Source organism: Aquila chrysaetos, chromosome 3 (genome assembly GCF_900496995.4).
Source record: "Aquila chrysaetos chrysaetos chromosome 3, bAquChr1.4, whole genome shotgun sequence".
NCBI classification, from domain to species: domain Eukaryota; kingdom Metazoa; phylum Chordata; class Aves; order Accipitriformes; family Accipitridae; genus Aquila; species Aquila chrysaetos.
The window spans coordinates 55,392,126-55,412,240 of NC_044006.1; the positions used below are offsets into that span (position 1 = coordinate 55,392,126).

Consider the following 20,115-nt stretch of genomic DNA (forward strand, 5'->3'; position numbering starts at 1 on the left):
AGTGTAAAACAAGCAAGCGAAGACTGCACTGTTCAGTTAAAATCACACTGACAACGGCATGCTCATGCTGATCCCGGTGCTTGTGGACTCTTCTGTAGGCTTCAACTCGCCAACAAAGCCAAAAAACAACCCCGGGTGCGGAGAGATGGGGGGGGGGGAGCAGGAGGAAGGGGTGGCAAAAGAAGGCAGGACAATAAATTAAACTGGACCATGGAAGAGTCCAATGAGCACTAGACCTACTACAAAACAGGCAGAAAACTAAGCTTGGACAATGACAACCAATGAGCAGGACCTCTCATCTCCATTCAGCTGTGACTCCTGCAGAAATTCAAGTTGCAGTGTGGGAACTTCAGGTTGTGAGCTTCACAACCTGCAGCTTCTGTGAGGAGCTGGTAGGTTTAAGGATGTTAGTGCTGATCACTTTCAAATAACCTTATCACTTTAAACAAAGTAATACACTATCTAAATACGATGTCTACAACTGATTTAGCACAGAATCAAAGGGAAGAGTGTATCTTTCTCCACTAGCTTTAACTCAGCTATTCCAACCATGCCTCGGAGATTTCCAACCCAAATGCTAATCTATTCCTGCACTGCTTATTTTGCAAGAAGCGTTGTGACCAACAGGTTGGAGGGTGGGGGTGGTAGGGTGGGAAGGGGAGGGAAGAGTAAGTGGTAGGAACGGATGACGCTCTCCATCTTGTTAGTGGACAAAGATTATAATTTTCAAGATAATTGAACTAGCTGACAGCAACTCATGACCGCACCAAGGGATGTTAACTTTACTTCTCTATTACTCATTCAAATACATGTGTATATACACACACACTCTTTTACTGGAAAAAATATATTTACAGAAGCAGACCATCAAAAAACATAATTCCCCCAGGAGGTAACCCTAAAATTGGTTTTAAAAATAAAGAATTTTGAACTGGTGTATGGCAGAAACTTAGACACCTCAGAGAATGATACTGAGTTCAAACCAAATCCTTATCTCAGTCATTGTATCATTTTTCCTTTTTCCTAGAAAAGGAGATTTGAAGACCACTGCTTATTATCATGTCATCTCTCTATGGAAAAAAATGGAGGAATGCAATTGGAAGGGTTGTTTTTAAATTATATAAGGTTCTTTGCTGTAGTATTTCCAAGACAGTGATATTTTGAGATTTCAAAATTCTTCTTTAAAATATTCTGTTATAAGAGCACTGCAGTTTATCACAACCAAACATTTTCTCATTAACAGAATGCAATACAAAGAACAAAGCTTGGAATCATGATATCAAATTCTAGCTATACCACAAATTTTTTCATACTGTCCACATTTCAAAAACTTGATGCTGATATGAACTTTTGTAAGTGGCATTCACATACACATTCATGAAGTAGTTAGGGCATGTTTTACCTCTACTACGTAAGTGTCAATAATATGATCCCGAGGCAGGAACCAATGGGCTACCTCTTCTTCATCCATCACAGGAGCAAGATTAAACTGTTTCAAGTAAGTGTTGATTAATTCTTGTACTGCTTTAGTATCTTTTTGTTCCATTGGTCTCAAACCTGAAGTCTTTGTGGCCTTATTGTAACAAAAGAAAAATAAACATTGAGATGTTGAAAGGAAAACTGCATACACAGCAAAGGCTGAAAGTAGGTTGCAGAGTCACTCTGCTTGCTATAATGCATTCATTATTAGCCTACTTTACCCCAGCCACCTAATTCATTATGCTATTTTACAAACGGCTTTCAATCAGAATTCCCTCTCTTCTAATTATTGAGAGTCTGGGGCACTTCAATCTTTATATTTCATTATTGAAACAACTTCATTTCTCCAGAGAAAGAGATACCATTGCCAACAACCTAGACTTTACGCATTTTGGTTTTTTGTTTGGTTTTTTTTTGTGTTTGGTTTTTTTTTTTAGGTCAGTCTTTATTTCTTATCTTCTTCTAAACTACCTAGGGCCCAGACACAGAAACAAAACATAAAGCAACCTGCATATCTGAAGTTAATCTGAAGACAAGAACACTTGCCATTCAAACTTATGAAAATTACAGTCAAGCTATAAACCAAAGTCAGCGGATAAAGTTTAACTGGAAATTATTTAACAAAAAAATTCCACCTATCCTTAACACTTGCAAACTCCCTTGCTTACTCAACTTCCTATACAGGCACAACTGCTGTTCTGTTAACAAAGAAGGCTTCCTCCCTGAAGCTGCCTGAAATTAAAAACCTACAGTATTTTAACAAATAAAGTTATTTATTTGACTTTAAACATCAGAAGAGGAAAAGATTGCATTCCAGTACTATGCAATTAATGTTTAAACAAGCAAAGGTGATTAAAGTTTTCTCCCTAGCTTTTGTCAGCTTTTCTGAATATTTCCTTTTAGGGAGGCTAAGTCTTGTTCTCCTCAGAGCTCATTTATCCTCCTTCATCTGTCTGAGCTACATACCTGGGCACGTATCACATTAATCATAGCAAAGTCAATTGCAAGAGCAGCTAGGTAGAGACTTGATTACTGGAAACCTGAAATTAGTGTAGCTGATTACACTCTGCTCAAAAGGCATTATTCTGGGGGAGGTATTTATTCACATACCCTGGGAGTCAGCAGCCAGATGAAAAATCAAGGCACGTTTTGCCACAGCTCTAGCCTGGGTATTACATTTTAGTCTTCCTGCTTTCCTGAGCAGCCTGCGACTATGGTTTGCCTCCACAAGAGCACATCACCTAGATTTTTAAATGCCCTGAATCCATAAGGGTATTCACCTGACTCATCAACATGACACTTCCTATGCCACATTTCATTCATAACCTCCTTATGAACTACAATATGAAAGGTTAATTTCAGCTCCCTCCAAGCCTTTGTATCTCTTCTAAAGCCATACACTGGAACAGGATGGGAGGAGAAGTGGCTGGGCTGGAACACGTTTATGGCTCAGCAATGCTCAGAATGCCCATCAGTAAATGATTATTTGCAGCCCCAGAAGTGAGAGAAAGTGTACAGAACTGGGCTAAAATTTGTTTCTCTGCTTCACATATCAAGCTGCACCAGGCATATATTCATGCAAGTATCCTGGCTCAGGATCTCCATCAGTCAAGAAAAGACATACAGAGACAAACATGCTCCTGTCCTTATTCTAAACACAGCCAGAATTTACCTCTTTCAGAAAACTCCTTGCTCAGGAGATCAAATACTTAGAAAACCCCCCCTTTTTTTTAATACCTACAGGTACATGTATAAACACAGCCTTCAGTGAGGGTGGTATTTATTAATTACAGTATTTATTATTTCTGAAAACTTTTTTTAATTCTGACTGCTCAAGTGATTAGGAATGATTAATTCCTCTTAAAGGGAGATGAGCTCCCAGTGGCAATGATATTCCAAGGACGCTAAGAAAAGAGGTTAAAATGCAAGAAACAGTGTTTGGGGCTGAGGGACAGGATAGTGTGGCCTGAATGAACAAATTTGTGTGACAGTACTGTTTATGATAACAGCCTGAAACTGAGGATAAGGAGCCTCAATAGCACTTAAACCCTTTCTTCAGAAAAAAAACTCCAAAAAAACTAAAGCACAGGACCTAAAGAGAAAACATTAGCACAAAGATTAAATCTTTGTTTTCCATGGGAGAAGCTCCCAAGTCCAATCTAAAAATAAACAAACAGCTGAGGCATATGGACTTCTACATCACTTAGTTTTAAAAGTTGATTTTCAAAGCACCTCTTTTCTATTTGCACTTCTCTGTACAGTATGTTTGCCTTAGCTATATTTTATGAATGAGATACGATGTTTTCTTTGTTTTCCATAACTTATTTTTCTGTTGAAATCTGAGTTTTATGATAAAGGAAGATGATCAGGGTACAGCTGCTGTTGTTTCTAATTATTCTCTGTAGTTACGCTTTTTGTACTGTAAGATCCTTAATCTTTAAGCTATTCTTTTCCTGTATTGTTTCCATGAGAAACAGTACTAGAGTTGCCACCAAAACCTATATTTGAAATTGTCTACTGCACTTTTTTAGACTATTAAAAATGTCTTCAAGATTTGATGGAAGCTAAATTTAGCTCTCCAAGATTAAAACCTAATTAATTTGGTTATTAATTCTTAAGCTCTGAAAACTGCTGCCCTGCACACAAGGGAGAACCTGCATGTGCAGGCACAGGTAGCATGCAGGCAGCACAGGAAACTAGTCTCTCTGACAGCAGCAGGAGTTCAGATCAAGCCATGGCACGTAGTTCATAGCAAGGAGTGCTTAGTGTATTACTCAAATATGTAAGTAGTAGAGAACCTGCAGCATCAAGCTAAATATAACCAACAGACACAATTTTCCAAAGTCAGATAAATCATTACAAAGTACTATGAGTGAGGAAAAAAGTATTTTTTTTAACCAAAAGGAAGGGTTTGTTTAAATAAAAAAGGTTTACTGATATGGTACAGGTAAAGGATATTCTGCAATCCCTCCAAGTAGAAAGGTAGCTTTTACAAGCAAAGAAATTGTTTTCAATCATAAAGCTTAAACTAGCTTCTATAGGCTATTCATTACAGCAATGAGATTTTTTATTTTTTTTTTAATAGTACATTTCAGACTACTTACAGTGACTTGCCCTGTCATGGAAATGCATCCTAAGGCTGTTTGCCAGCCTAACTATTAGCTGCAAACATGAGAAAAATTATTTTTAACTAATCTAGCTATGCCAGAGCACTTTTTTTTTTTTTTTACTAGACCACGCAAATAAATGGTACACAATGCACTGAAGAGGCTTTTGCTGAGCCTCTTTATTGCAGAAGATTAACATTCTCTGACAGAACAGAAAAAGCTGTGAATTAGAGTGTAATCAACAATCCCACTGCACTGAGCCAACTTTCTGATGGACTTTTCAGAGAATTTTAAGACATGAACTATTAATTTTCTGTTCCAATAATCTTTTATCAGATTAACCATACCAAGAATAGTTTTATGCATCTTCAATTCAATCCCACATGTTTATGAAGTCAAGGCTTCTGGTTTTTTTCTTTGTTTGTTTAAGCCTTTTAGTTCAAAATTTGTATTTTCTCCATATACAGATCTACATTTCTGGCAATACTCTCTTCTGTTTAGTATAGCCCTTAAGGTCTTTTTCATCAACCAGAGATTTTTTTTAAAATTTTTTTTTAATGTCCTGCACACACTGCCTTTCCACAGAAAAGCCTGTGCTGTCAGAGACAGATGGAAGGTTATTTTGGGCCTCACAGTAACTGTGGGGATTCTCTAGAAGTCATACTGCTTACATCAGGAAGTCTGTAGAGCTTCATTGTTCTTTGTAGAGTCATGTTTCTACTCAAATGTGAAAATTTCACCTCCACCAATTTTCTGGGATTCAGTGATCGATGCCAATACCTGGAAATAAAATTAATAATGAGATTAAATAGTATTTTAAGTGTCAGCTTTACTTGCATCCATTTCTCGCTTTGCTCCTTCTCCTCTCCAAATTTGTTTCTAAGCAAGCCTGTACTATGTCTGTAAGAAGCTTGAGCAACAAAAGATAAGGAAAAGCTATATCCAAGCAATAGCTTTTAAACAGGCCTGCTATCACCATACTTTGAATCTAAGCAAATGCTTTTTATTACAGAATCAGTAATCACAGGGCTAAACATTTTAGTACTTGCCATAGCCCTACCAATCTCACCATACTTAACATGGTAACATTTATTTTCTTGTACAGACAGGACCCTCTGCTCATGTCTAAGTAGCTTGTTGAAGGAGATCTCCTCTTCCTAGATCATTGTGCAACAGAACATCCATGGTTACTCTAACACAGCATGGCTGGTGGTTTTTTTTTCCCATCCTTCCTTACAGAAACTTACAGGACCTTTGGTGTCCATAGGTACAAACACAACTTTAAATGAAAAAGTATCCTGTCCTCCAGAAGGATAGACAGCTGAACTAATACTGCTGGAACTGAACTTTTCCCATTAGAAATAAAATGCATTCCAAGCAAACAAAATTACACTTCATTACATACATATCTTCTCACGTGATAGTTTTCCAATCTTTATCAAATGCCAATTAAATCCTCCCTTCTCCAGGAAAGATGAAAATATTTCAAAAAAGCAAATCATACAATTCCCAGAAATGCTCTGCCATCTTTGGCAAGCAACCTGGTCAACAGGGAAGCATCCCAGCAGGGAAAAAGGCCACTTGAAAAACACAGGTATACAATGTTGTCATTGCTAGCATGGCTTCCACCAGAAGGTCAACAGAAACATCTATTTAAGGTACAATAAACAAACCAAAATTAGATTTTAGTCTGAGAAGCTGTTTTATCCAAGGCACAGGGGGAGAAGGGGAGAGAAGCAGGGAGAAGCACAGGAAGGAGCGAGAGGGAAAGTGACAAAAGAAAACAACCCTGAAAAAACACTCAGGCCTTCAGGTTAGACAAGGCCACAACATTTAGTTTCTTTGAATTTTATGTTTTTATTGTTTCTAGCCAACTACATAAAATATTCTTTAAAATGACTGCTATAGGAACCGATATTATTATGAACATCACCTAGGTTACCTGCAAGTGGCCACAGGCTTGGGGAGTACCACTCCAGCAGTGTAAACAGCCTGAAAAATTCCTTCCAGGTTTACTCTTCTGGTTATTTCCCGAATCAGTACAGGTGCTACCCGTTTAGATCTCAGTTTCTTATGGACACACAGAAAATTGATTTCTACCATTTTCTTCACACTAAAAGGACATTAAATAGTGGAAAAGTTACAAAGAGTTGCACATTGCGTATTTTCATTTCCATAATTGTAGTTTTCCATGTTGTGACAGAAGAATTTGAGGTAAAAATAAATTGGCCTGTGACAAAGTACATCTGCAACAAATACTAACCTATGATACAGTGACTGCATTGGCAAATTGTGCAATATGCAAGCTGTGTCTAAGCTGTTTGCAACACTCCTTTTCCAGAGCTCTATCGAGGCTTAATCAATTGCCTTACTTTAAGATGCAGAATGGCATCCAAGCACATGCTACGTGGTATCATTAATACTTTATGACTGTCAGTGTATGAAGAGCTGGCCAAGGAAGTCCAGCTGACTGACTGTCCTTTAAATACTTTCTAGTAGGATCAGAAAATTCTTTGTCATTATCTGTATCATCCATCAATAAGCAAATTCCTTACATATGTATTATCGGTTTTCATTGTAAGGAGCCCACAAGCTTTTCTGGGGGGAAGGGTGAAGAAGAGTAAAAAAAAGTCTCTGCTACATACACAGGATTCGTCTGACTCTTTATGGTCAGTGAGCCTCCTTCTCTCTTTTTAAGTTCTCTGTGGCAATGGATACCAGTGTAAGATCTGTTTCATGGTGTTATCCTTTTACAAGTACAAAAGTAATGGTGCATTTTACCTGTCATAAATACGAATATTTGCAGGGATGGCACTTATGAATCCTACCAGTTTTTTGTTTGAAGACACTCTAACCCCACAGTGCCATTGGGGTAACCAGCCTGGAGGACGTAGCGCCCTAGAATTGATTACAGAAATAATTACAAATTACTGCCTAAGAAGATGTAATAAAAACACCCTTCTTTGCACTCCAGCCAGAGCAGAATGTAGAACTTGCTACTCACCACAGAAGAAATTCAGGTGAATAATCAAACCTAAACATATTATCATCATCTTCTACGTAATTCTCATTTAACAGTGTGTATAACTCCTTCAGCTGAAAACACACACAAAAAAATCCAAAGATTTATCCACACACATCAATCAGAATAAACTTCAATAATTTTAGATACATATAAAAATTGTTTTACTTACAACTTCAGCATTGCTAAGATCCAACGTGTCCCACATAAAACCTTGTGGCAAAGAATATGGCTCTAGGCGGACATTGTCCTTATCTGGTTCGATTGCACCGTGTGAAGTTATAACTTCATCTTTTGAGGGAGGAGGAGGAAAAAAATAAAAAAACATAAATCAAAAGAACAGTTACATTGCTAGCTTTCCTGATAGTTCTCAAAACTGCATTTAACTTACAACATGTATCTTCTCATAATTACGTGATAGGAACATGAAGCTTTTCAAAATTTTTGAAAAAAATTTATATTATTAGCTTATACTACTCATTTTCACAGATTGCATTCAGACTAATGACCATCTCATCAGAATATCTATAGATACACACAGAACAGCTCTACCTCAACTGAGACCCAGTATTTTGTAACACAGGACAGCAGACAGCAATTTATCAGCACATGCACAGCATTTAGCCAGCCACAAGATCCACAGTCTCATCATGAGAAAGATGTACTCACAGCTAACAAGCTATGGCTCGGATCCTGTTCACCACTGACTTGAACAGACCTGAACTCAACAGGATTACTCAGGAGCAGTGGCATGGCAAAGCCAGGGCATTTAAGGGATGCTGGTGAAATGTGAAATTTGTTCCTAAAATCCTACATGAAAGCATGCTTTCATCTCTTCCCTTACTTTACAACTCTGGTCCCTCAGCATATAGCTATAAACAGAAGCTGTTCCTCTTCTATGGAGCAGCACCTGCCAAATAACAGAATCATAGAATCATTTAGGTTGGAAAAGACCTTTAAGATCATCAAGTCCAACTGTACACCTAACGCTGCCAGGTCTACCACTAAACCATGTCCCTAAGTGCCGTATCTACACATCTTTTAGATACCTCCAGGTACAGTGACTCAATCACTTCCCTGGGCAGCCTGTTCCAATGCCTGACAACCCTTTTGGTGAAGAAATTTTTCCTAATATCCAATCTAAACCTCCCCTGCCACAACTTGAGGCCATTTCCTCTTGTCCTATCGCTTGTTGCTTGGGAGAAGAGACCGACCCCCACCTCGCTACAACCTCCTTTCAGGTAGTTGTAGAGAGCGACAAGGTCTGCCCTCAGCCTCCTTTTCTCCAGGCTGAACAACCCCAGTTCCCTCAGCCGCTCCTCATAAGACTTGTGCTCCAGGCCCCTCACCAGCTTCGTTGCCCTTCTCTGGACACGCTCCAGCACCTCAATGACTTTCCTGTGGTGAGGGGCCCAAAACTGAACACAGTACTCGAGGTGCAGCCTCACCAGTGCCGAGTACAGGGGAACAATCACCTCCCTGCTCCTGCTGGCCACACTATTTCTGATACAAGCCAGGATACTATTGGCCTTCTTGGCCACCTGGGCACACTGCTGGCCCACATTCAGCCAGGTGTCAAGCAACACCCCCAGGTCCTTTTCCCCCACGCAGCTTTCCAGCCACTCTTCCCCAAGCCTGTAGCATTGCACAGGGTTGTTGTGACCCAAGTGCAGGACCTGGCACTTGGCCTTGTTGAACCTCATACAACTGGCCTCGGCCCATCGATCCAGCCTGTCCAGATCCCTCTGTAGAGCCTTTCTACCCTCAAGCAGATCAACGCTCCTGCCCAACTTGGTGTCATCTGCAAACTTACTGAGGGTGCACTTGATCCCCTCGTCCAGATCATTGATAAACAGAACTCATATTAAATAGAACTGGCTCCAATACTGAGCCCTGGGGAACACCACTTGTGACTGGCCACCAACTGGATTTAACTCCATTCACCACAACTCTTTTGGGCTTGGCCATCCAGCCAGTTTTTTACCCAGCCAAGAGTATGCCTGTCCAAGCCATAAGCAGCCAGTTTTTCCAGGAGAATGCTTTGGGAAACGGTGTCAAAGGCTTCACTAAAGTCCAGGTAGATAACATCCACAGCCTTTCCCTCATCCACTAAGCAGATAACCTTGTCATAGAAGGAGATCAGGTTGGTCAAGCAGGACCTGCCTTTCATAAACCCATGCTGACTGGGCCTGATCACCTGGTTGTCCTGTACGTGCTGTGTGACGGCACTCAGGATGATCTGCTCCATAACCTTCCCTGGTACCGAGGTCAGACTGACAGGCCTGTAGTTCCCCAGATCCTCCTTCCTGCCCTTCTTGTAGATGAGTGTCACATTTGCTAACCTCCAGTCAACTGGGACCTCCCCGCTTAGCCAGGACTGCTGATAAATGATGGAAAGTGTCTCGGTGAGCACTTCTGCCAGCTCCCTCAGTACCCTTGGCTGGACCCCATCCAGCCCCATAGACCTGTGTGTGTCTAAGTGGTGTAGCAGGTCGCTAACCATTTCCCTTTGGATTATGGGGGGTTTATTCTGCTCCCTGTCTTCCAGCTCAGTGGGCTGGATACCCCGAGAATAACTGGTCTTACTATTAAAGACTGAGGCAAAGAAGGCATTAAGTACCTCAGCCTTTTCCTCATCCTTTGTCACTATGTTTCCCCCCACATCCCACAAAGGATAGAGATTCTCTTTAGCCCTCCTTTTGCTGATAATGTATTTATCGAAACATTTTTAATTGTCTTTTATGGCACTAGCCAGATTAAGTTCTAGTTGGGCTTTGGCCCTTCTAATTTTCTCCCTGCATAACCTCATCCTTGTAGTCCTCCTGAGTTGTGTGCCCCTTCTTCCAAAGGCCATAAACTCTCTTTTTTTTTCTCCTGAGTTCCAGCCAAAGCTCTTCGTTCAGCCAGGCTGGTCTTCTTCCCTGCCAGCTAGTCTTTTGGCACATGGGGATGGCCTACTCCTATGCCTTTAAGATTTCGTTCTTCAGGAATGTCCAGCCTTCCTGGACTCCTTTGCCCTTCAGGACTGCCTCCCAAGGGACTCTGTCAACCAGGCTCCTAAACAGGCCAAAGTCTGCCTTCTGGGAGTCATAGAATCACAGAATGAATGACAGAACGGTTTGGGTTCGAAAGTACCTTAAAGATCATCTAGTTCCAACCACCCTACCATAGGCAAGGATATCTCCCACTAGATCAGGTTGCTCAAAGCCTCATCCAACCTGGCCTTGAACACTTCCAGGGAGGAGGCATACACAACTTCTCTGGGCAACCTGTTCCAGCATCTCACCACCCTCACAGTCAAAAATTTCTTCCTAATATCTAATCTAAATCTACCCTCTTTCAGTTTAAAACCGTTACCCCTCATTCTATCACTACACTCCCTGGTAAAGAGTCCCTCCCCATCTTTCCTGTAGGCCCCCTTTAAGTACGAGAAGGGTGCTATAAGGTCTCCCCAGAGCCTTCTCTTCTGCAGGCTGAACAACCCCAGCTCTCAGCCTATCCTCATAGGGGAGGTGCTCCAGCCCTCTGATCATCTTCATGGCCCTCCTCTGGACTCATTCCAACAGGTCCACGTCTTTCTTATGTTGGGGGCCCCAGGACTGAACACAGTACTCTGGGTGGGGTCTCACAAGAATGGAGTAGAGGGGGAGAATCATGTCCCTCAACCTGCTAGCCACACTTCCTTTGATGCAGCACAGGATACGGTTGGCTTTCTGGGCTGTGAGCACACATTGTTAGCTCATATTCACTTTTTCATCCACTATTACCCCCAAGTCCTTCTCCACAGGGCTGCTCTCAGTCCACTCATTGCCCAGCCTGTATTTGTGCTTGGGATTGCCCAAACTTACGTGCAGGACCTTACACTTGGCCTTGTTGAACCTCATGAGGTTCACACGGGCCCACCTCTCAAGTCTGTCAAGGTCCCTCTGGATGGCATCCCTTCCCTGCAGCATGTCGACTGCACCACACAGCTTGGTGTCATCAGCAAACTTGTTGAGGGTGCACTCAATCCCTCTGTCCATGTCACCAACAAAGATCCAAGGGGCCAACAAAAGTCCAAGGAGGCAGTTCTGCTAACTCCCTCCTTCTCCAAGAATTTAAAACTCTGTCATTTCCTGATTGTTGTGCCCAAGACGGCCTCCAACCATCACATCACCCACGAGTTCGTCTCTGTTTGCCAACAACAGGTCCAGTGGGGCACCTTCGCTAGTTGGCTCACTCACCAACTGTGTCAGGAAGTTATCTTCCATGCACTCCAGGAACCTCCTAGACTGTTTCCTCTCCGCTGTATTGTATTTCCAGCTCACATCTGGTAAGCTGAAGTCCCCCATGAGAACAAGGGCTAGCAATTGTGAGACTTCTCGCAGCTGCTTACAGAATATTTCACCTGCCTCTTGATCCTGTTTGGGTGGTCTGTAACAGACTCCCACCACAATATCTGCCTTGTTGGCCTTCCCCCTGATTCTTAGCCATACACACTCAACCCTATTGTCACCATCACCAAGGTCTAGACAGTCAAGTGTTCCTTTGTAGTATGAACTTTCCCCAAATGATGTGCAATCCTCACAAATAGTTATGGCCTGATGTCCAGTTTGGAAGGTCATCATTACCAGCACTTTTATGCAAACTCTGGAAAGTACCAACAGCCTAAACATTACTGCCACTACATGGCAGACTTGCCTAACTGAAGAACCTACTGCTAACAACCTTAACTAGAAGGCAGAAGGATTCTGAAGTTAATTTATTGCAAAGATCCCTAGAGCTATTTCTTGAATCAACAGGTGATTTTTTTCTACCTAAACATATCCAGCATATCAAATAGTGAAGACTTCCCAATATGTTAATTCAGCAGATAAAGGAAAAACTACAAGAAGGAGGGGGGGGGGGGGGGGGGGGGGGGCACAATTCCAATGGGATCAAGAAGCAATTCATAAATACTGTTGAACAAAACCTCTGCTGGCCAAATTCAACAAAACATATTTCTACTGAACAACACTAACAAATCATTTTTAGAGCAAATGTATTGGTCCTTTTAGGCTCGCAAGTGACAGACTCTCATCTAGAAGTGCTGTAAGATACATTGACTAACCTGAACTGAACTCCTGGAACTGCTGTGCAGACACCTGAACTAGGTCTGAAAAAGCTTTGTTATGGCCAGAGTATTTTTTGATTTACACATCAACTTAATTCAGCTAGGCTCTTCCTTCACCTAGGCAGGATTACTGTGACAATTATTACCATTAGTTTAGAGAGGTATCCGGATAGAGTTTGTATGGAGAAGAGCCAGGGCAGGTCAGTTCAATCCAGTGGAAAATACTGCATCCAGGGACTCTGCTCTGGACTTCTCTATGCAAGGAAGTCAGGAAGAAATGAGATCACTGTGGATTAAACTATAGAAATGGATTAATATGAAATGCTGCCCTGTGGAGAGAGAGAGCGAGCAGAGTGCTCCTGTGCTTTAGACTCTCCCTTATTTCTGCTTATTCTACACCAGTCTCCAATGCCATGGAGAGACATCTGCAGAACGGAACAATGACAGCTATTGCACTGAGACTGCTTTACTTGTGGGGTCCCCAAGTTTTGTTGGCACTGATGAGCTACAACTGGTTAACTTGAAGATAATGAAGTGGGAAGATAATGAAGTGGGAAGAAGAAAGTTCAGAAAGCAATTCAGAAAAAGCAAGACAGTCAGCAACTACCTTCTCCAACAAAGACTAAGATTTACCAACTGTGTTATCAGGGATCAGATCAGTATAAAAAGTAATCTGCCAAATTCCTTACAAAATTAAAGGCAATGAGAGGTCACCTCACCATCTCACTTGATACCAAGAACAGACTCTGTGAAAGCATGTCTTCAAGACAGTATACATTGTGGAGGAAGCACGTGAACACACAGCAGTAGAAGTGTTCACACACGACAGAAGTGCCATTATCCACTTAAAGCTCCATGAAAACAGTGTAACCTACAGCAGGAGAGTCATTCTCTCTGTGATAGCAAATCTATTTATTTAAAAAAAAACATTAAGGGAAAATAAATAAATAAATAAAATTGAAGTTTACTCTTTGTCACCACTTAGGTTCTTATTCTCCCTGAAGTGGAAAGGACTTCTACGTTATGTTGTTCAAGAGTTCAGACCTAAAATATACAAAGGAATGCTATTTCAATAGCATTTCCCATTTTTATAGAGAGCATCAGAATGAGATTTATTAACACCGTATTTTGTTGCTTATCATTGGGGAGTGGGGGGGCAAGCACTTTCCTAGAGAACATCAAGAATTCCACATAAACTACAGAAAAGATTAAGGATCTCTACTGCAGACAGTCCAACTCACAGCTGTTTTGGAGAACATGCCACACAGCTGGCACACATTCTTTTAGTGGTCAGTAAGACAGATCTTATGCCCAGGTCCAGTTATACTTACTAAGTTTAGGTACAGGTTGCGTATCCCAAAACTGGTATTTACGTTTGGTAGCCTCATCAATATTCTTTGCTGGGCCTTGGCATGCAGAGAGCAGCTCCATCGCTCTCTGGATGTCTTGAAGCTTCTGCATTGGAATGGCTGGATTCTGGACACAAACAGAAGAGGAAGCTTATTGAGTACATTTACTTTGAACAAGTTGTACCAACATGCTCATTTATTTTACTGTTACGTGTTCTTTCTTCTCATCATGGTTAGTTTAGGTATAACCTTTGGAGGCAGGAGGGTGGAAAGTTAGGTGGGCAACAGACAAGCAACTTCACAAGATACTTAATGGTTTTGAGTAGCGCTTGCATTTAACCATGAAACTTCAGTGTTAACACATTTAACACAAATACTGCAGCATTAAGGCAGGATACCAGTATCACAATAAAAAGCTTCTTATATTCCCTGCCCCTCCCTGCCCCGTGAAATACAATAAAACAGCAAAAAGCACATCAGCTTAGACATCTAACAATCTAAAGATACCACTGGTACGCAGAGATGTTTGAAGTTGTACTTTACACATACAATATAAAATAATATTTAAATTCAGTATGGTTCAGTATTTCAGATACACTGTACTGCTACAAATATCCACTTTTTAACCTTAGTCATATTATATCTGCCTTCTATTAGCTTGCAATTATTATAGTAAGTACCCTTCTGCATTGTATCGTATGTAGTTGACCATCTTGCCACTAATGCCAACTGTGCCAACACTCACAACTGAAGATAATGTTAACTGATAGAAGCAGACTGACAAAATAAACCAATTTTCCACTTAAAAGTTGAAAAATCTGTTCTATAAAGTTATTTGAAAAGCATAAAACCTAAGGCTAAGCATTTCTAAACTGAGCTCTTACACCCTCACTTTTGATCACTCTGAATAAGTGTAACTGGAACGAGAATTTTACCTGCATAGGAAAGTACAGAGGAATAATAGTAACAGACTTCTAAATCTAAAGGGATCTTCCTCTCTCTCTTTTTTAATCTATTTACTTGTTTTGTTTCGTTATCCCCCAAACGGCAAGTCCTATTCTGAGACATACTAACAGCATGCTTGTGTTCCAGTTTTCCCAGACTCCAGTGCAAAAAATACATCTGAAGGAATAGTCTCAAATGCATTGGAAAATTTCAAGCAATTCTGCATCAAGCTAGATGTGGGTTTTGTTTTTTTTTTTTTTTTACTGAGTATCAATGGATCACTATTTCCATATTTCATCTTTCTAGGAATTATGTGTTGAAAAACCACCAAAAATTACATGTAATAATGATGTAAAGCTTCATTTGGATGGGCATCTGCCTCTAATATCCTCAGCCACAAAAGGAGTAAAACTCCCTGCCTGTAGCTCACGCAGGCCATCATTTTTACTTATAATAAAAACTTGTACTCTCTAAATATTATGCAATTTCTTTCATTAATTTAAGTATTGTGAAATTTTACCTGTGAGCATGCTTTAAACACCTGTCATCTGAGTAGTTATGAATTAACATATTTATACTCTTTAGAGCAACAAAATTGCAGCATAAAAAACCTACCCTATTTCTAGATCCAGATTACAGTGACATAAATTACTTTTCTCAACTATCAATTTGTCTATTACAAACTGGCCTGATACAAATACTTCTAATGCCACTAGATAAATTCTGAAATCATACATAAATATTGACATAAAATAAACATACAAAGTAAATTACAGTAAGTCTCTAATGTTTTTTCTACATTATGAAGAAGAAAACAGAAAATCTAAAAAAAAAATATTAGGTTCTAAAAAGATCTTACTAGCATATGTAAAGTTAAAAGTTCATGTTCTGGTACCAAATACAACATGGCTAGGGACATCAGAAGGAATCTCCTTTCCTTTCAAAATGTTCAGAGATCAGCCTTGCTAAGAAGTTTACTTGCAACCCTTTCTGTTTTCCTTTAATGGAAAGCCAGAAAAACCTATACAGAACTTCACATCAATTAGAAAGAAGAGTGATTTTGTTTAATTTCAGTTTAGGGGAAATATCTCTTCACAGCACAAGACGGCACTGTTGTGCAACAAGGCTGAGGTATGGAATGCTTTCTTTGCCTCTGTTTTGGTGACAAGTTCTGACCTCAGACCTTTGATGACCCTCAGCTTTGTAGCACAGTCTGTGAGACTCCCATTAACCACAGCAGGAGAGAAAGTTAGGGATCACTTAGCAAACTAATCATGGACAGGTCCATAAGAACTGACCGGATGCATCTGAGGGTGCCGAGGGTGCTGGCTGATGTTACTGCAACAAGCACCTATCAAGTTTAAAAGGTTAGAGCAATTGGTGGAGGTTTCTTATGAATGGAAAAAGGGAAATGTCACACCCATCTTCAAGAAGGCAAGGGGGAAGAGGATTTTGAGAACTCAGAGGTCAATACTGTTTAACGATCTGGATGTGACAAAGAGTGCTTTCTCTGCAAGTGCATAAATGATACCTAGTTGGGAAGAATGGTTGATATGCTGGACAGCAGAGCTGCTATTCAAAGCTACTTTGACAGGCTGGAAACAGAAACTTCATGAAGTTTGACAAAGGCAAATACAAAGTCCTGCATCTGGGACAGAAAAAGCCCACATAATGGCAGAGGCCAACACCGACTGGCTAGGAAGTAGCTCTGCAGAAAAGAACTTGGAGGTCCTGGTGGGCAGAGAGCTGAACATGAGTCAGCAGTTTGCTGCCCAGCAAAGGACAGCTGCATACTGGGTTGTACCAGTAAGACTGTCCAGCAAGTCTTACCCTTTATCTGGCACCCCTGAGATTGCATCTCACAGTTTTGGGTTCCCCATTAGAAAGAAAACATTGACATAGTGGAGCGAGTTCAACAGAGGGCCACCAAGATGATCAGGGTGCTGATGCACATGACGTACAAGGAGAAGATGAGAGACCTTGGTTTGTTCAGCCTTAAGAAGAGAAGGTTAAGGGAGTACGAGAAATCTCATTGCTGCCTAATGGGAGGATGTAAAGAAAACTGAGCCATGTCTTTTCAGAGCACGATAGGATGAGAAACAATGGACAAAAGTTGCCAACTAGCAAAATCCATTTAGATATAAGGAATTACTATTTTTTTTAACCACAAGTGTAGTCAAACACTGGAATAGGTTGCCCACCGAGGTTGTGAAGTCTTCATCCTTGGAGAACAAACAACCTGAGCAGCCTGATCTAGTTGGATCTGCTCTAAGCAGGAGGTTGGTCGAAAGATCTCCAGAGGTCTCTTCCAACCTAAGTTATTCTGTGACTATGTTGTGTAGGCCACTAGTGACTACAGTAATGACTGACAATATTGCAGATCTGGCAAGCTTCATTTATGTCAGTCTGGACAGTCTACATCACTGGGACTTGTAATGGGGAGAGATTAAAGTCTTGTGAGATGGGCAGTGAAGTGTCCTAAAGGTCATCATAAGCATAACGTGCTAACAAGCATTTATTGCTGTGGTTACACTCATGCCAGTGTTCAAAAAGTCCGCTATCACAAATAAGAGAGGGAGAAGCCAAGATGACTTGCTGTTCTGTTTTCCTCCAGACTGGTACACCTGTTTACGAACTCACCTGACCTCAAAGTCTTTTTTCAAAATAATTTTCAATGAGTTCAGAAGCCCCACTGAGTATTACCTGATGATCCTGCAAATATTCTCTTAGTAAGGTGTACAATGTCAGTTTCCTCTGAAATATTTTGTAAACTTCTTTTCAACAAAGAGCAAGCAAATGTTAAGAGCCTTTTTTTCTATAATATATTTCACATAGCACAAGGAATACAGAATTTAAATATCACTTGAGTAGCAGAGAAAATAAATATACTTCTCCACACTGATCCAGATCAGCAGTCTAAGATGCTGTCAAAAAATCTGAAACAGGAAAGTTGTCCAAGACAGAGAAACTCATCTACTTATCAGTGTGTACACCTGGAACACAGCAGAGAAGGCAACCCCCCCCGCCGCCAGCCAACACTGATGCACTTGCAACTAGAGAAAAGTGGAAGCCATATCAGAACAGTAAAATGGTTTAGCTGGCTAGAGCTTGAGAGAAAGACTTAAATAAGACCTTTTATTTTATGCCAATAAAAGAGAAGGTTTTGTAACATTGCTAACAAACTGGCTAAACTTCTTGTGACAGTAAAATAATCACAAAGAGTGCCATCCTAAGTACACAACTTAGAACAAGGATAGGCTTCCACATTTGCAAAACACATCATGCTAGAGAAATGGTGTGCAAGACTGCAAGGTGCTCAGGACTAAAATCTCGCACATGAAAACAAAAAAAGTGAAGCAGCTTCCTTTTAATGCAATTAGAGGCAACATATGGAACAGTAAGCTTGGTCAGCAGGGAACCAAGGAACTCCCAGGACACCACAGCAATGAACGATGTCTTTATGTTAACATTAAAACTGACTTCACTCCAATTGTGAAAGAGTTTGAGGTTACTTGGTCATCACTTGCAAACAGTCCTCTTGTATTAGCAATTCATGCCACCTGCTTTATAGAAACACAGTATCAAAACATGTGGTGAAATCAGAAGTACTTAAGATGCCTCTACATATTTTAAGTGTCCCCTGTGCCAAATGTGCCCGTTCAAAGGAATGGGGGTGACAGAGAGAATATCTAAAGGGACAACACAAAATCTATCAGTATGTTAGTGAGCCAGAACACAACTTTTTTCCCTAAAATTAGTTGGTAGCCCCAATGTACTTGATAAATCTTATAGAATGAATAGTACTACTGGTACAACAGTGTAACTTTCTCCACATTAATCTGATAAAGCAAATAAAACTACTTCAACAGGCTCAATTGTCCATAAACTTTCATATCATCAAGTTATAAACTTCAGTTCTCAGGTTCAGATTTCTCTTGAGAGAAAAGCTGTACGTTAAAAAGCCACCACATCATATTATTCACCATGCGTTCACATGGGAGTCAAAAGCACCTAGACAATGCTATTTTGTCACAAAGCCCACAAAGACTGTACATCCCTCACATAATTTTGCATTCTTATTTACAGCAGAGGCCTTTCAGATGGCAAAGTTTCTTCAGTCTGTATCTCCATGTTAGAGATTACCGCATTTTATGTAAGATGACATGCTGCTTGTTTGCCCAAATGAGACTCTGGTTAGCACAGCAAGTACACCTTCATCCCTCCTACTGCTGATGCTCACCATGAGATAGCATTACACTGTACAAGTTACTGAAACGGCACTAAGCCAAGTTAGATGGTGGCTAAACTAAAGGCAATTCCCAAACACAAAATCTATTTAAAAGCATTACCACTGCAGATTAAGATTCCCTGTGACGAAGCTGTCACTAGCCTGAGTTCTAGCTGCTGGAAAAGAAAGACAAAACACCTCCTCCTCCGCTTTTCTCAGAGTACACCACCGTGGTGGTGACGCTGACTCTCCAGCTAACTTCATACAGTCTGCAAACACCAGGTCTTACCTCGCTTCTGTCTCTGTTCAGGACAGTAGCCATTTGCTTAATTCCGACGTGTTAAGGCAGAACTACCAACTTGCTTTTACAAAAAGCAACACACAAATTAAAATTAAATTAGAAAGAAAGCACAAATTAAAACAGAACCAGGCTCTCACTTTTGAAGGCTGTTGAATTTTAATCTCCTGGGAGTCAGACGCAGAATCTGATTTGGTGCCTCCAGAATTTGGTTTCTCCTTTTTTCTCTTCTGCTTCTTTTTCTTCTTCTTCGCTCCCAAATCCCCTCCAGGACTTCTGCCAGAGATTCAGAGAATGTGCAATGAGAAAAATCAATACCACCAAGCTTAAAATTAAAAAAAGTTAAATATGGAAAAGCCAGCATTTTAATATGAAAAATCTAACAGCAGCTTGAATCTGAAGAAAAGGCAGGGGAAAGGAAGGAAGGGGGGAGCTGAGAGCATTGATGAAAAACTCCCCTCAAGTGCCTTCTGATTTGTTTTATACTCAAGACCCCAGCACAACCAGGTGTTTTGACACACTAGCACCAAATTGTGACACTATGTAACAGCCAGTGCTCTTCTTCAGGCTATTACCCAGCACAAACATGGAACAA

General features: G+C 40.6%; 1 protein-coding gene across 1 annotated transcript in view; it reads right to left on the reverse strand.

The window, feature by feature from the left end:
• Positions 1-20,115, reverse strand: part of NMT2 (N-myristoyltransferase 2) — a 38,879-nt gene that overhangs the window by 10,719 nt on the left and 8,045 nt on the right. The window contains exons 2-9 of the mRNA XM_030009418.2: positions 19,661-19,796; positions 14,032-14,176; positions 7,781-7,899; positions 7,591-7,682; positions 7,368-7,484; positions 6,529-6,699; positions 5,258-5,366; positions 1,403-1,573 (exon numbers count right to left, since the gene is read on the reverse strand). Of these exons, the coding sequence (XP_029865278.1) occupies positions 1,403-1,573; positions 5,258-5,366; positions 6,529-6,699; positions 7,368-7,484; positions 7,591-7,682; positions 7,781-7,899; positions 14,032-14,176; positions 19,661-19,796 (1,060 nt within the window). The remainder of the gene's footprint in view (positions 1-1,402; positions 1,574-5,257; positions 5,367-6,528; positions 6,700-7,367; positions 7,485-7,590; positions 7,683-7,780; positions 7,900-14,031; positions 14,177-19,660; positions 19,797-20,115) is intronic.